General features: G+C 42.4%; 1 protein-coding gene across 1 annotated transcript in view; it reads left to right on the top strand.

Moving 5' to 3' along the window:
* LOC6050543 (V-type proton ATPase 116 kDa subunit a1) overlaps positions 1-12,899 on the top strand; it is a 19,630-nt gene extending 6,731 nt beyond the window's left edge. The window contains exons 5-7 of the mRNA XM_001867096.2: positions 10,954-12,401; positions 12,463-12,634; positions 12,699-12,899. Coding sequence (XP_001867131.2) covers positions 10,954-12,401; positions 12,463-12,634; positions 12,699-12,795 — 1,717 coding nt within the window. The 3' untranslated portion in view covers positions 12,796-12,899. The remainder of the gene's footprint in view (positions 1-10,953; positions 12,402-12,462; positions 12,635-12,698) is intronic.
* Positions 12,900-16,538: the final 3,639 nt, after the last annotated feature.

Genomic DNA, 16,538 nt, shown 5'->3' with positions numbered 1-16,538 from the left:
CGAGCTGATGTGCCGTATTACGTAGACGGAGTTTATCTTGGGTTATCGAACTCGAGAGAGCACACGAGAGCGAGGGAGAGCATCGTCACGCTCAGATAGCGTGACCCGAACCCGACCCCAAGCCCAGCCGGGGCAGTCTCCGTCCAAGACGAAGACGCGTACCATACCCCGCGCGCGACATAGCGTCCGCGTGTATGGTGGCCCCGTCTACGGGCACGAGAGAGGACGCGTACCGCACACCGCTGCCCGTCCTAGCGTACGCGTGTATGGTGGCCCCGTCTACGGGCACGAAAGAGGACCCGCAGAGCATGCCTACCTTCGGGGGAAGCCATCTTTATCGGTTCCGGGCGGAAAGAGGGCGGGGCCGGACTCCCGGGGGGGGGGTCCGGGGACACTCGTCCAACATCGGTCCACATGTCCGCTGGCACGGTGGCCCGATTTACCCCGACTTGCCATAGACGCGGTCGACGGATCATTTTTTTCCATGCAATTTTTGGTCGACTGTTGTGAAACGCACTGCTTTCTCGTACCTATAGGGAAGTCAAGTTTGATGATGAGGTAGTTCATGAGCGTATATGGAAATTACATCATCGAACCGGGAACGTCATACACGGTTCTGCGGAGTGGTGTCAATTTTTCGATGATGAGGTCGTTCATGCGCGTATATGGAAATTACATCATCGAACCGGGAACGTCATACGCGGTTCTGCGGAGTGGTGCGCACTCGGAGATGCATGCACGTATCTACCACCGAGAGCGCGCTACAATTCAGACCGGTCCCACCGTATGAGCGTACGCCCGCTGAGACTACCCGGCTGGGACGGTACATTGAGGTGAGTCGGGTGCACTCTGACGCATGAGTCGATATGAGGGCTGTCGTGTGCGTATATGGAAATTATACCATCGAACCAGGAGCGTCATGCGCGGTTATGAGGAGCGGTGCGCACTCGGAGATGCATGCACGTATCTACCCCGAGCGCGCGCTTGGCGCTGTGGCTATGGTGAGAGGTGGTGCGACACGACGGAAAGAGGAATGGGAGAGGTTCGGCTGTGAGGTGATGTTTGAGCGAGACCGTGTTTTGTTAACATGAACGTCATACGGCTACCACGCTGCTAGTCGGCGATCGTAGCGAGTATTATGTGTTCTTAAGGAGGCGCGCTGCAAGTTCTGCAGCGCTTGCCGCACACGAAACGAATGGGAATCTTTTGACGATTGTATTGCGCGCATGATACGACATCGAGGAACAACGTCTTACGATGGAAGAGCGTTGTGGTGAGGTTGGAAGAGTGAGGTAATTTCCATTACACACAACACACACTATATGAGACGGTGGTGCGCGCGGACCCTCGCCTGGTCCCGGACCACCCTCATGCCCGCATAGCGTGCGTGACGTGATAATGTTGACGAATTCTGGTTGATCCTACCAGTAGTATACGCTTGTCTCAAAGGTTAAGCCATGCATGTCTAAGTACAAACAGTTTTAATGTGAAACCGCATAAGGCTCAGTATAACAGCTATAATTTACAAGATCATTCACCTAGTTACTTGGATAACTGTGGAAAATCTAGAGCTAATACATGCAATATGCAGGGACCTCGCGGAACCTGTGCAATTATTAGTCAAACCGATCGTCCTTCGTGATGCTTGAGTTGAAATCTGGATAATTTTGTTGATCGCATGGTCTCGCACCGGCGACAGATCTTTCAAATATCTGCCCTATCAACTATTGATGGTAGTATAGAGGACTACCATGGTTGCAACGGGTAACGGGGAATCAGGGTTCGATTCCGGAGAGGGAGCCTGAGAAATGGCTACCACATCCAAGGAAGGCAGCAGGCGCGTAAATTACCCAATCCCGGCACGGGGAGGTAGTGACGAGAAATAACAATATAAGACTCTTTTATGATGTTTTATAATTGGAATGAACCGAGCATACATCCTTCGGTAAGGATCAAGTGGAGGGCAAGTCTGGTGCCAGCAGCCGCGGTAATTCCAGCTCCACTAGCGTATATTAAAATTGTTGCGGTTTAAACGTTCGAAGTTTATTATTGTCCAACACGGGTGCTACTCCTAATGATGGTAGTAGGTCACTGGATTGTTGCGACTATAAGACTGGGTGCCTATATGGTGGCGCTTGCCTATCAGGTACAGTGTTTTCACCAACCCAGCTGAGATTACCTTGAACAAATTAGAGTGCTTCAAGCAGGCCAATCAATGGCCGCGAATATTTTTGCATGGAATAATGGAATATGACCTCGGTCTTACGTTTCGTTGGTTTGTAATCAGATCAAGAGGTAATGATTAACAGAAGTAGTTGGGGGCATTAGTATTACGGCGCGAGAGGTGAAATTCGTAGACCGTCGTAAGACTGACTAAAGCGAAAGCATTTGCCATGGATGCTTTCATTAATCAAGAACGAAAGTTAGAGGATCGAAGGCGATAAGATACCGCCCTAGTTCTAACCGTAAACTATGCCAATTAGCAATTGGGAGACGCTACATCATGGTGCTCTCAGTAGCTTCCGGGAAACCAAAATTAGGTTCCGGGGGAAGTATGGTTGCAAAGTTGAAACTTGAAGGAATTGACGGAAGGGCACCACCAGGAGTGGAGCCTGCGGCTTAATTTGACTCAACACGGGAAAACTTACCAGGTCCGAACTTATTGAGGTAAGACAGATTAATAGCTCTTTCTCCAAATTAAGGGTAGTGGTGCATGGTGACTCAATCAAATTAAATAGAACGCTATCAGCAGTCAGATGTTGATCCCGTCGGCCGGATGGGCACGTCGGCCGTTCGCACGGTCGTGCGCGATCCATCCACCGGCGGTGTAGTGTGACCTGATAATACATCAACTCATTGAGGTTGATAATCTGCTTGTGATGAGCAAAATGAGATTGAGCGATCCGTGATGCCCTTAGATGTTCTGGGCTGCACGCGCTACAATGTGAGCAGCAGCGTGTACCCTACGCCGAAAGGCGCGGGAAATCACTGAAATGCTCATTTAGTCGGGATTATGGATTGAAATGGTCCATATGAACCTGGAATTCCCAGTAAGTGCTGGTCAATAGCTAGCGTTGATTACGTCCCTGCCCTTTGTACACACCGCCCGTCGCTACTACCGATGGATTATTTAGTGAGGTCTTTGAAGGTGAACATTTGCTAGTCCTTCCCGGATTACATTTGAATCGCTGAAGTTGACCGAACTTGATGATTTAGAGGAAGTAAAAGTCGTAACAAGGTTTCTGTAGGTGAACCTGCGGAAGGATCATTACAAAGCTTCACGTATCTCTGGAGCGTGATGTGTTGTTTTGTATCACCCATTCGAGAGCACCAGTGTCGACAAGTTCGGCACATACTCATCAATCGGGTGAACGATACCTGGCTGGTCAGCCTATATCGCGGTACCGAGCGCAAACGTGTGCGGCAGGTTCGTCCTATGTCCGCGTATACCACATGCGCTACCACCGGTTCGCGTGGTCCGTACACTCACGTACGGTGCGGCTGATCATCCGCGCACAATACTGTGCAACCCATTAAACAGTGTTTCTTGTTTGACCATACCCATGGCAAAGCAGAAGGCAGTCGTATGGCTACCCTGCGAAAAGACCGTAAATGCTAAGCTAAGGCACGTACTATTTGAACGCTAACGAGTCGAATTCAACCAAGCAGTAGAGGTACGGCTTCAGTTGGTTCGATTCCCGGTGATAGAGTTCTACGACTCTATCGCTGCATGAGTACACCAGTGCTGTTACGCGAGGCAAATGCTTGGAAACGCCTGAGCACGTACTATTTGAACGCTAACGAGTCGAATTCAACCAAGCAGTAGAGGTACGGCTTCAGTTGGTTCGATTCCCGGTGATAGAGTCCTACGACTCTATCGCTGCATGAGTACACCAGTGCTGTCACGCGAAGCAAATCATCGGTAATAACGTCAGAGGTAAGGTGAACTTTGTAGTTGCAGCATTAGAGTGACGAGTTTGTCATTCAGGCACTACAGGTTCATGGTCGATTTTGAACGCAACACAGCTGTGCTACCACTGACAATTGATTCCACATCGGTTGCTCAAAGCACAGTACCTGAGGGTTCGTCGTTTGACAAAGCATGTGAAATGACCTCCTTTCGTCGCCAGCAGTCGAGTACCTAGTACTCGTTCCCTGCTGGCATCCCGACGATTGGATCTCACAGCGCGTCAGATATGCGAAGCCCTCGGCGTGTTAAGAGGTAGGTGATATGATAGTGATCATATCACTAGGACACGGCAACAGGGCACGGCACCAGGGCACGGAATTGAACGCAACACAGCTGTGCTACCACTGACGATTGATTCCACATCGGTTGCTCAGAGCACAGTACCTGAGGGTTCGTCGTTTGACAAAGCATGTGAAATGACCTCCTTTCGTCGCCAGCAGTCGAGTACCTAGTACTCGTTCCCTACGGGCATCCCGACGATTGGATCTCACAGCGCGTCAGATATGCGAAGCCCTCGGCGTGTTAAGAAATGATCTAATAGTGATCATATCACCAGGGCACGACATTGAACGCAACACAGCTGTGCTACCACTGACGATTGATTCCACATCGGTTGCTCAGAGCACAGTACCTGAGGGTTCGTCGTTTGACAAAGCATGTGAAATGACCTCCTTTCGTCGCCAGCAGTCGAGTACCTAGTACTCGTTCCCTGCTGGCATCCCGACGATTAGATCTCACAGCGCGTCAGATATGCGAAGCCCTCGGCGTGTTAAGAAATGATCTAATAGTGATCATATCACCAGGGCACGACATTGAACGCAACACAGCTGTGCTACCACTGACGATTGATTCCACATCGGTTGCTCAGAGCACAGTACCTGAGGGTTCGTCGTTTGACAAAGCATGTGAAATGACCTCCTTTCGTCGCCAGCAGTCGAGTACCTAGTACTCGTTCCCTGCTGGCATCCCGACGATTAGATCTCACAGCGCGTCAGATATGCGAAGCCCTCGGCGTGTTAAGAAATGATCTAATAGTGATCATATCACCAGGGCACGACATTGAACGCAACACAGCTGTGCTACCACTGACGATTGATTCTACATCGGTTGCTCAGAGCACAGTACCTGAGAGTTCGTCGTTTGACAAAGCATGTGAGATGTACCTCCTTTCGTCGCCAGCAGCCGAGTACCTAGTACTCGTTCCCTGCTGGCATCCCGACGATTAGATCTCACAGCGCGTCAGATATGCGAAGCCCTCGGCGTGTTAAGAAATGATCTAATAGTGATCATATCACCAGGGCACGACATTGAACGCAACACAGCTGTGCTACCACTGACGATTGATTCCACATCGGTTGCTCAGAGCACAGTACCTGAGGGTTCGTCGTTTGACAAAGCATGTGAAATGACCTCCTTTCGTCGCCAGCAGTCGAGTACCTAGTACTCGTTCCCTGCTGGCATCCCGACGATTAGATCTCACAGCGCGTCAGATATGCGAAGCCCTCGGCGTGTTAAGAAATGATCTAATAGTGATCATATCACCAGGGCACGACATTGAACGCAACACAGCTGTGCTACCACTGACGATTGATTCCACATCGGTTGCTCAGAGCACAGTACCTGAGGGTTCGTCGTTTGACAAAGCATGTGAAATGACCTCCTTTCGTCGCCAGCAGTCGAGTACCTAGTACTCGTTCCCTGCTGGCATCCCGACGATTAGATCTCACAGCGCGTCAGATATGCGAAGCCCTCGGCGTGTTAAGAAATGATCTAATAGTGATCATATCACCAGGGCACGACATTGAACGCAACACAGCTGTGCTACCACTGACGATTGATTCCACATCGGTTGCTCAGAGCACAGTACCTGAGGGTTCGTCGTTTGACAAAGCATGTGAAATGACCTCCTTTCGTCGCCAGCAGTCGAGTACCTAGTACTCGTTCCCTGCTGGCATCCCGACGAATGATCTCATCGTGCGTCAGATACGCGAAGCCCTCGGCGTGTTAAGAAATGATCTAATAGAGATCATATCACCAGGGCACGGCATTGAACGCAACACAGCTGTGCTACCACTGACGATTGATTCTACATCGGTTGCTCAGAGCACAGTACCCTAGGGGTTCGTTGTGAAATTACCTCCTTTCGTCGCCAGCAGTTGAGTACCCAGTACTCGTTCCCTGCTGGCATCCCGACGATTGGATCTCACAGCGCGTCAGATATGCGAAGCCTTAGTGAACTAGGCACGCTCTGCACTGCAGGGCGTGCCTTTTTTTTTGCCCCATAGATGCTAATGGTGTCAGGAAAGGAATTGCGAGTTGGTGAAAGGTTATACCTTGATCCGCTCAGGTTGCCTTTTCGAGCTCGAATGGTTTGCTCCGATTCGACGGGTACGTTGTGCACGTAATGTCGTTGAGAGAGTACTCATGTGGGTTCTTTTTTTTGCTATTTTCGTGCCCCGAAAATATGCAACAAACATGACAGTAGGTAGCGTTGACATCGGCCACCATGCTGTATACCGAGAAGGGTGGAGGTGACACAGTAGGTAGCGTTGACTACGCATACCCATGACATGAATAAACACTGCCAGCTCGTGCTGCCGCGGGTCCATGGCTTGGTAATAGTTGAACCGGACAATGATGCTTGGAGGGAACGTGGGAGAACCATGTTTAAGGATGTGGAGGGTCTCTAACCCAGGCTTTCTAGACAAAAACGTCCAACGGACTACATAGATGAATTGAGATGTGTAAACATTAATTTCGATGCGCATTGCTTGCATTTAAATGGCATCGAATTTTATATCGATGAACATTGTTGGGAGTGACCTCCCCTTGGGTATACATATAAATATTTTATCAAATTAAAGTGCATTTTATTACAACTTTTTTTAATTGATATTCCAAGCTGACAAAATGGCTTTTTAATGTTCACAGTTACCTGCAATGAAACAACACACACAAATCGATGAAATTCATATTTCCAGAAAACTAACGATTACATCTCAATTATAATAGTGTATAATTTTACAACCATTTCTTCCAACAAACCCTGAGCTGAAATTTTAATTTTATGGGGTCCGGTGGCGCAGTCGTTAACGTGGTAGCGATTTAAAAAAGTCATTTTTGTATGAAAAACATTTTTTCACCAACTTTGGGCTCGGGTATCAATGGGTTAATCTCATCCAATTTCGCTCAACATTTGCACAGATGCTTAAAATAACCCAAAAAACCGTTTTCCGCTTGTGGAGCAGGGGGTCATTTTTTCTGGGCACCCTACTCACCACACATAACCTTCGGACGCCTAGAAATGAGCAGAAACTTGCAACAGAGACCACAAAAGACCCAGGGTCGTTAAAGTGGATTGCTTTTTTCTTTTGGATTTTTAAAATAAAATTTTACTGGCATCGACTGTGATCAGAGTCTGAGGACATGCATTTAAGAAAATGTGTGCAACGGTCTAATATCATAAAAAAATAAATTGGCATGCATTTATACATTCATTCCATATGAAAGAAAATACTCAATATTTTTAAAGGGCTAAAGATGGTCATGGAGGTTTTTTTACCCAAATAATTAGAAACGTTCCAAGCCAAGTTATAGTAAATTGTGCGAAAACATTAAAATTTTCGAAAATAAAAACTAAATTATTTTTCCAAAAATTCGTTACCCGTCGTCGATTTATACGATTTCAGGTCTCTTGGATAAATTTTTTCACAAAATTAAGTTTTATTTAAATATTATTTTTATCATAATTTGCTATTCGAGTTTCAAACGACGCGTAATGCTGTATAGATTTTCACCGTATATTTATTTTTTTAGGTATATATTTAAATCAGGCCTGCCCAACCTTTTCGGCTCAAATTCCACATTTTTGATCGTCAAAATTACAATTGTTCATTTTTTCATGGTTTCTTTGATGGAATCGGCTCTCAGATGACCAGTGAACATAACATTTCCAAAAGTTTGAAAAAATATTTATACAGGTCGTTTTTATCTCACGGCGTGTTTTCTAGAACAAACTTTTCAGGAAAAAAATAGTCATCGCTACTTTCAAATGTGTCTTATAGGAAATTTTCTCAGCTTTCCAATGCTTCTAAGAGCGAAATGTTTCATCGGGAAATTTCTGAGATATCTCTATTTTAAGTTTTTTGGTTTTAAATTCCTTTATTATTTATTGGAAATTTAATACTACCAGTTCAGAAAACTTATCAAATGATGTGTTTCTTGTGTCATTTACTCATCAAAATGTGTAGAATAAGACAAGAAACAACTTTGAAGAAGGTTGCAAACCGCTAAACATTTTGAAAATTATGTTTTAACCGAATTTTTGAATTTGTGTGATTTATTCAGAAATTAAAATCATAAAACAGTGTAAATATATATTTTTTACAAGATTTATTAGATTATTTCATATTTTTTGTGTACAAATATCATGTGTCTGCTCTGATTTAGCTTGTTCAACCGAAACTTTGGCAGGTTTGTGATTGTTAGTGGTATTTTTGAATTTTAATGAATAAATTTGGTATTTTTTTAAGCAAATATTAACCATGAACATAAATACAACAAATATGATTTAAAATCGAAAATGTACTACATATTACTGTTGCATGCTTCAAAAGTCATATTTTCATGAGTATAAAATTAAGATAAAATTTTATAAAATGTTTTCTGTTGAAAATGCACTTAAAAGTAGCAATAAAACTCGAGTCTTCCAATTCAGAATGCTGAAAACACCGCCACAAACTTTTTTTAAATATTATTTTAACAAAAAAAAAAAACAAACAGAAACTTTCTTTCGAAACTATTTGAACAAAAATCAAGAATTTTTTTAAAGATGAGAGTCTAATAAACTTCTAAAATATTGGTAAATCCTTGAACAATTAATACAAAAAAACTAAAACAATCATTTCATACTAATGAAAAGAAATTTTCCTAAAGCTTGCAACAGTAGTTTGCAGTTTAATTTCGAGTATTAAACATGTTTTGTATCTATGCAACTGGTTAATGCTTGATTAAGGAAATATGATATTTATTCATAAAAATCTTGTAATACCCTATCAATCTCAAACCTGTAAAAAAATTCGGTTGTAGCAGCTAATTCCAAGCTGAATCAGAGCAGACCGGTGTTATTTGTACACAACAATTATGTAATAATCTATTTGTTCTTGTGAAAATAATATTTGAATGCGGTTTTATGATTTTAATTTCTGAATAAATCCCACATACTCAAAAATTCGGTTAAAACTTCATTTTCAAAATGTTTAGCGGTTTGCATCCTTCTACAAAGTTGTTTCTTGTCTTATTTTGCACATTTTGATGAGTAAATGACACATGAAACACATCATTTGACATGTTTCCTGAACTGTTATTTAAAAGTTTCCAATAAATGATTAAGGATTTTAAAACAAATAACTTAAAATAGAGATATCTCAGAAATTTCCCGATGAAACATTTCGCTCTTAGAAGCATTGGAAAGCTTAGAAAATTTCCTATAAGACACTTTTGAAAGTAGCGATGACTATTTTTTCTCCTTAAGGTTGCCCAGAAAACACGCCGTGTATCTACATTTTACGTCAAAGATCCATCCGGCCCGCGGACATATTTTTTCAAACTTTTATCAAAGTTATGTTTACTGGTCATCTGAGAACCGATTCCATCAAGGAAACCATAAAAAAAATAACAATTGTAATTTTGACGATCAAAAAAGTGACAATTGAGCCGAAAAGGTTGAGCAGGCCTGATTTAAATGGTTACCGAATACCCTAACCAAAGCACTCAAACTAAATCTGACGATGCCAAATTTCTTAGAGTTTTTCACTGATTTTCATGTTTCGTGTACATTATTAAAATATTCACAAAATACTGTTTTTTATTAAAAGTTTAAGTCTTTAGCACTAAAAATTATAATACAATAAAAATTCTTGTGTTATGAATAATTTGAGTAAAATTCTATGGTACCTTGGGTAAAAAATTGATTAAACACCGAAAATGGTAATATAATTTATTTTTTTTACAAATGCAAATACAAAAATCTCATAGAAGTGGCGTTTATTTTTCTTTCAGAGTATTTTTTTCAGAAAGCCCGTTCAATTTCCTACAAGTTTGTCTTTGATCACTTTTTACGATGCAACGGCTTCGAGGTACAGTAATTTTTAAATAACGAAATACGACAATATTAACATAACTTACAGCCAATCTTAAATATCATTTTCGAGTGCAATTGGCTCCAAAAATGGCTTATATAAGCCTAGGATAACATGTCAAAAAAGTTTCATTGAAATCGGAGAGGGTCGGGAACAAAAGTACCAGGAAAATTTTTGATTTGAGCTGGAATTGCTATACAAACAAAATCTATACAAAATATTCCGTCATTTCATACCTTTATTGCAAATTAAAAATTTTAAAATTTGGGCATTTTCTAAACATACGGTACATTGTGAAAATTATATCACAGTGAAAATTCACTGTATCATATTCTACTACGATACTATGATTACAAACGAGAAGGCATATATTTTGGATATTTTTATTTTGCTCGCTCAAAAACGATATTTGTCAAAAACATTTCATGAAAAAACATGAGATATTCTCACAATGTCGGCCTATTGAATTGGCATTTTACACCAGTCTATCTGTTTTGCAACCACTTGGTTTAGATTTTTGAAAAAGCATTGACGAAATTGTTTTCAGTTGAATAAATTTCGATATCCATTGAAATTTTGAAGTTTTTTGAAAAATATTTAACCCTTATTTTTCGGGCTGATTTAAAAGGGGGTAGGGTGACATAAATTTTGAAACATACTTGAGCTATCGTCAAATTATAGTATTTCGATAACGAAGACCTATAGTAAAAATCCTGCTTTAGGCTGAATTTCTTCAAATAACCCACGTTTTTTCATGCATTGCCAAAAAATTATAATAAACGAAGAATAAGACAAGCAAAGTATTATCAATATAAATATTCCTTTCTTTTGTCCTGCTTCCAGCTACCATGCCTCGCTGTACCCGTGCCCGAACGAGTACTCCGAGCGGGATGAGATGCTGGCGGGAGTCCGCACCCGCATCGAGGACCTCAACATGGTCATCAACCAAACCAAGGACCAGCGCCAGCGCGTCCTGATGAGCGTGGCCAAGGAGGTGCCCAAGTGGGAAATCATCGTGAAGAAGATCAAGGCGATCTACCACACGATGAACATGTTCAGCGTGGACGTATCGAAGAAGTGCCTGTTTGGCGAGGCTTGGGTCCCGACGGAGAATCTGCAGGACGTGAAGCAGGCGTTGATTAATGGGACTTCCGCGGTTGGCAGCACGGTTCCGTCGTTCTTGAACGTCATTTCGACGACGGAGACTCCGCCGACGTTTAATCGGTGTAATAAGTTTACGCAGGGTTTCCAGAACTTGATCGAGTCGTACGGTATTGCGTCGTACCGTGAGGCTAACCCGGCTTTGTATACCATCATTACGTTCCCGTTCTTGTTCGCTATTATGTTTGGAGATTTGGGCCATGGAGTTATTCTGTTCTTGCTTGGACTTTGGATGGTGCTTTACGAGAAGTCTTTGAGCAGAAACAAGGACGAAATCTGGCAACTGTTCTTTGGTGGTCGTTACATTATCCTGTTGATGGGCTTCTTCTCGATGTACACTGGATTTGTGTACAACGACGTGTTCTCCAAGACGATGAATATCTTTGGATCTTCGTGGTCTATCAACTACAACACGTCGACGATCATGGAGAACAAGGAGTTGCAGTTGAATCCTGGTGAGGACTACTCTGAAACTGTCTACTGGTATGGTTTGGACCCGGCATGGATGTTGGCTACCAACAAGATCATCTTCTTGAACTCTTTCAAGATGAAGTTGTCGATTATCTTCGGTGTGATTCACATGATCTTCGGCGTTTGCATGAGCGTCGTCAACAACTTGCACTTCAAGCGTCCGATCAACCTGCTGCTCGACTTCTTGCCTCAGCTGTTGTTCTTGGTGCTGCTGTTCGCGTACATGTGCTTCATGATGTTCTTCAAGTGGATCATGTACACGGCCGTCACCGAGGAGGATCACCTGAAGCCGGGTTGTGCCCCATCGGTCCTGATTCTGTTCATCAACATGATGCTGTTCAAAAATCAAGAACCACTGGAAACCTGCAAGGAGTACATGTTCGAGAGCCAGGAATCTGTCCAAACCATCTTCATCTTCTTGGGACTGCTATGTATCCCGTGGTTGCTGCTGGCCAAGCCCCTGTACATCATGGCAACTCGCAAGAAGCCAGCTCCCGGCGAGCACGTAGCGCCATCCGGTGGTCACGGCGGCCACGATGACGAACCGATGAGCGAGATCTTCATCCACCAGGCGATCCACTGTATTGAGTACATCCTGAGTACGATCTCTCACACCGCCTCGTACCTTCGTTTGTGGGCTCTGTCGCTTGCTCATGCTCGTAAGTTCAACTCAAAATTTATCCTGAAAAATTCTTTAATAACTCGATCCTAATTTCACAGAGCTTTCCGAGGTGCTGTACAACATGGTCCTCACCATGGGACTCAAGTCGGACAGCTACACGGGAGCCATCATGCTGTACCTGGTGTTCTGGGCTTGGGCGGCCCTAACCCTGGCCATTCTGGTCGGCATGGAAGGACTTTCGGCCTTCCTGCACACCCTGCGTTTGCACTGGTAAGATATGCTCAACTTTTAATCTGATTTTGGTGGACGAATTACAATTTGCGATTTTTTTCAGGGTGGAGTTCATGAGCAAGTTCTACGAAGGCTTGGGTCTGCCCTTCCAGCCGTTCTCGTTCAAGGCCATGCTGGACGCGGAAAATGAGGAAAAGTAAAACCTGATTTGACGTCAGCTTAGTCGCATTACTGCTACTACTACAACTAGCAGCTGCTGTGTAGATTGTGCAAAGTAAATCAATAATATAGATAACCAGCATCAGTCGAGTGCGTTTTTATTTGCTAGGGATCATGATGGAATGTGAAGTGTCTACAAAAAGTTGCTGACTGATATGCGACTTATATCAATGGGGTTGTTCGAGATGACTTAAATCAAGTTTCAAATGGGTAACACTCTTCTGAACTTGTCAAGATTTTTTGAATTTGAATTTTGTTCTCAAAAAATCAAATCAAATTATTCGCTCTACAGCATTGCCTTGGCGTTCTCGATTGCGAGATTCCTACTCGAAGCTAGGTCTTCGAAGGCTTGATTGTTGAGGCAATTGCAAACCTCTTTTTACACCTGAGCTTCCATCCACCCCGGGATTCGAACTGACGACCTTTGGATTGTGAGTCCAACTGCCTACCAAGGAGACGACTCCTACACCTGGACTGAGCTAACGACCTAACCTTTAGGTTAGTCCGGGGCCAACTTTTACTTCCTGTCCGACGGAAGGCGTGATCAGACAAATCTCATCTCGAAAAATGCCACCGGGACCTTCTGGGATCAAACCCAGGCCGGCTGGGTGAGAGGCAATCACGCTTACCCCTACACCACGGTTTCCCGGTTGTTCTCAATGCACAGCAAAAAAAAAAGTTGAATTTTGGAATGTTGAAATTTTGGTAGGTTGAATATTACCCTTTTTTTTAGTAATATTACCTAAAAATATGTAAAAATGTGAACCTGATGAATATACATCAGTTTCTGGTGAACAATCATCATTTTCAGAGATTTTTAGACAATCGTGCAATTTGTGGAAAGCTCTCCAACAAAGTGCACACCTCAAACAACAGCAGAAAAAAACTATCACAAACACATAGCCTAGTTTGAAACTGTTCGAAAGTGGTCGAAACAGGGATGTCATATCTACGAATTTCTCCTTAGATCTACGGATTTCAGCCATTTCTACGGATCTCCAAAATCTACGGATTTTCATACCGGCTGATAATTGTATGAAAGACGTGAAAATATATTTTTGCATGATAAAAATGTTGGATGAAAAAGTTTTGAACAATCTGTTTTAGTTTTGAGGATCGTTAAATTGAAAAGTCGTTTAGGAGGAATGAGGCGATGGCTTAAATCCAGTGCAGCTTATAGATAAGTAATCGATCTAGTGAGTTGAGGTTACGTCAAATCGATGATTGAAAAATAATTATGTTGGTGTAAATACAACATTCCTAGCGCATTGCGATGTTCTCCAAAGTTATTCTCTGGATCAAAACCTTTAATAAAAATTGAGAGTAGGAATATTGTATAGGTTTTTGAGTAACTTTCACTAAGAAGTGGTGACAAGTGAATATTCCACATATTTTTTCCAGTGTTCATGAGGTCATTTTTTGTAACTTTTGCTCTACGAAAAATGTTACTTTTCTTCAGGGATGCACCTTGGGTCCAAGGGGACCTTGGCGATGCATCAATTTGGCGCCCTCCTGAATCCCCATTTTGATAAATTGATTTTAAATTCAAATGTTTGCCGATTGCTTTAAAGAATTCTTATTTAAAAATTGCAATTGGAGTAGTAAACAGGTTGATCAAAAAATCCTAACCCAGTTTTCTTGTTGCAGTATTTTCAAATCGATGATTTAATTTCTAGTTTCTATTTTCTACTTTAAATTTATATGAAATTTAAAAAAATCTAACACTGAAACTGATTTTTTTTCGATTGATTTTGCCGGGACCGTGGTGTAGGGGTAAGCATGATTGCCTCTCATCCAGATTTGTCTGATCACGCCTTCCGTCGGGCTGGGAAGTAAATGTTGGCCCCGGTCTAACCTAGAGGTGTTAGGTCGTTAGCTCAGTTCAGGAGTAGAAGTCATCTCCCTGGGTCCTGCCTCAGTGGAGTCTCTGGTAGGCAGTTGGACTCAACATCCAAAGGTCGTCAGTTTGAATCCAGGGGTGGATGGAAGCTATAGGGACGTGGCGTTACATCGTGCTGCCACCTGGTTTTTTTAAGTGCAAGAGTGGAAAAGTGCTGAGTCATCGTCTAAAAATAGACGGCGTCCTATCTCGCCCAGCAAAATGAAGTCGATAAAGTAGTCGGTTTCGATGAGCAAAAGTGGAAAACGTGGTCTAAAAATAGCGACGCCATCCCCCTATGGTGTAAAAAGAGGTTTGCAATTGCTTCAACAATCAAGCCTTCGGACACCTAGTTTCGAGTAGGAATCTCGCAATCGAGAACGCCAAGGCAATGCTGTAGAGCGAATAATTTGATATTTTTTTATTTTTTCAGCATTAAAAAAAATTTAAAGTGATTTTTATATTTAATTTTTTATTCGTGAAATCAACTTGATTTAATATTCAAAGATTTTGAACAAAACTAAGGAAAAATATTTTTCATACCATCTATAAAACATATTTTTTGTTTATAAATTTTATTATATCTATATTTCTAAATTACTAAAATTTGCTTCGAGACATTAGTATGCCCAGAGCATTAATATTGTAAATGAGCAATTCTCTGAGATTTCGGTCATTCGATTTTGTTTGTATTTTTCAATCCGGCTGAGACTTTTTTCACAGACAAACAGACGGGACACTCGAGTGCCGAACCATCGTCCTTCAAAAACGGTTATTTCAAATGCAATTTTGTTTCGGCATCCACTCACCCGGCGCTGATGGCGCTGCTGTCGTGACAGCTCACCCGTAATTTCTCAGTGTGTGTGATGCGTGTTTTTGTTTTTAAGTTGAGCGTGAGCACGTGCGAGGGAGCAAATGAGATCACAAAAGTTTATGGAATTCAGGAAATCTAACGGTGAATCACAATCCAGGCTTTGCAGGAAATGGTTGGGGCAGCCTTGGCCATAGCCTCTTGCCCCAATATTAACCCGGTTGAACTGCCTGCCGATGTCGAGGCTGCTGCTGAGGCGCCCGCTACTGCGGAGGAAGCCGGATCCTGTGGTGGAGTCAACTCCTTCGGAGCAACTTGCTTATCCTTCGTGGACTGCTGCTCAGATTGCTGCTGCTGGTCGTCCTTTTGGCCTTTTGGCGATGTTGGGCCACCCAACCCCGCCTTTAGACGGGCTTCGATCTAAAAAATCGCCAAAAATCCATTTTTCAACCAATTTTTGATCTTTAAAATGCATTGGAAAGAAGAACTCTTAAATTTTTAGAAAATGTATGGGTTGGGAGTTTTACTTGTTTTATTAGACTTTTCCAATGTTTTCAAAAATGTCATTTTTTTAGGTGTCAACTTTGGCTGTGTTTTTTACTAACATTTCCTTTGTTTTAAGTAAAAAGAAGTATGCAGTAATTTTTCTAGTGTTCTAGACTATGCCTCTACGCATTTATTTACAATTTAAATGATAATGGTGCCATTTTATAGTAGAAAATGTGAGAAACAAGCAAAAAATTTAAAAAGTGGCTATAAAAACATGAAAAAATTAGATAGGCAAAATGTAATGATAGAAGGTGGTAGAATAGGCCAAATACTACCAAAAACAAACATAAACTAAACAAGATTAATGCAAATTAAAATACTAAAAATGAAACAAGAAAAACATAAAACAAGAGAAGTAAAGTTTTTCGTAGAACAAAAGTTGCTCAAAATGACCTCCTTAACACGGGAAAAATAAAAATTTTCGAAAAAAAAATTTGGGCAGTAGAGGGTTAACGGCATCATTTTTTGAAACCTTTGCCACTTTT

This window comes from Culex quinquefasciatus, chromosome 2 (genome assembly GCF_015732765.1).
Source record: "Culex quinquefasciatus strain JHB chromosome 2, VPISU_Cqui_1.0_pri_paternal, whole genome shotgun sequence".
Taxonomy (NCBI): domain Eukaryota; kingdom Metazoa; phylum Arthropoda; class Insecta; order Diptera; family Culicidae; genus Culex; species Culex quinquefasciatus.
Note: the sequence above shows the minus strand (reverse complement) of the source record. Positions and strands in the feature narration are given on the sequence as shown.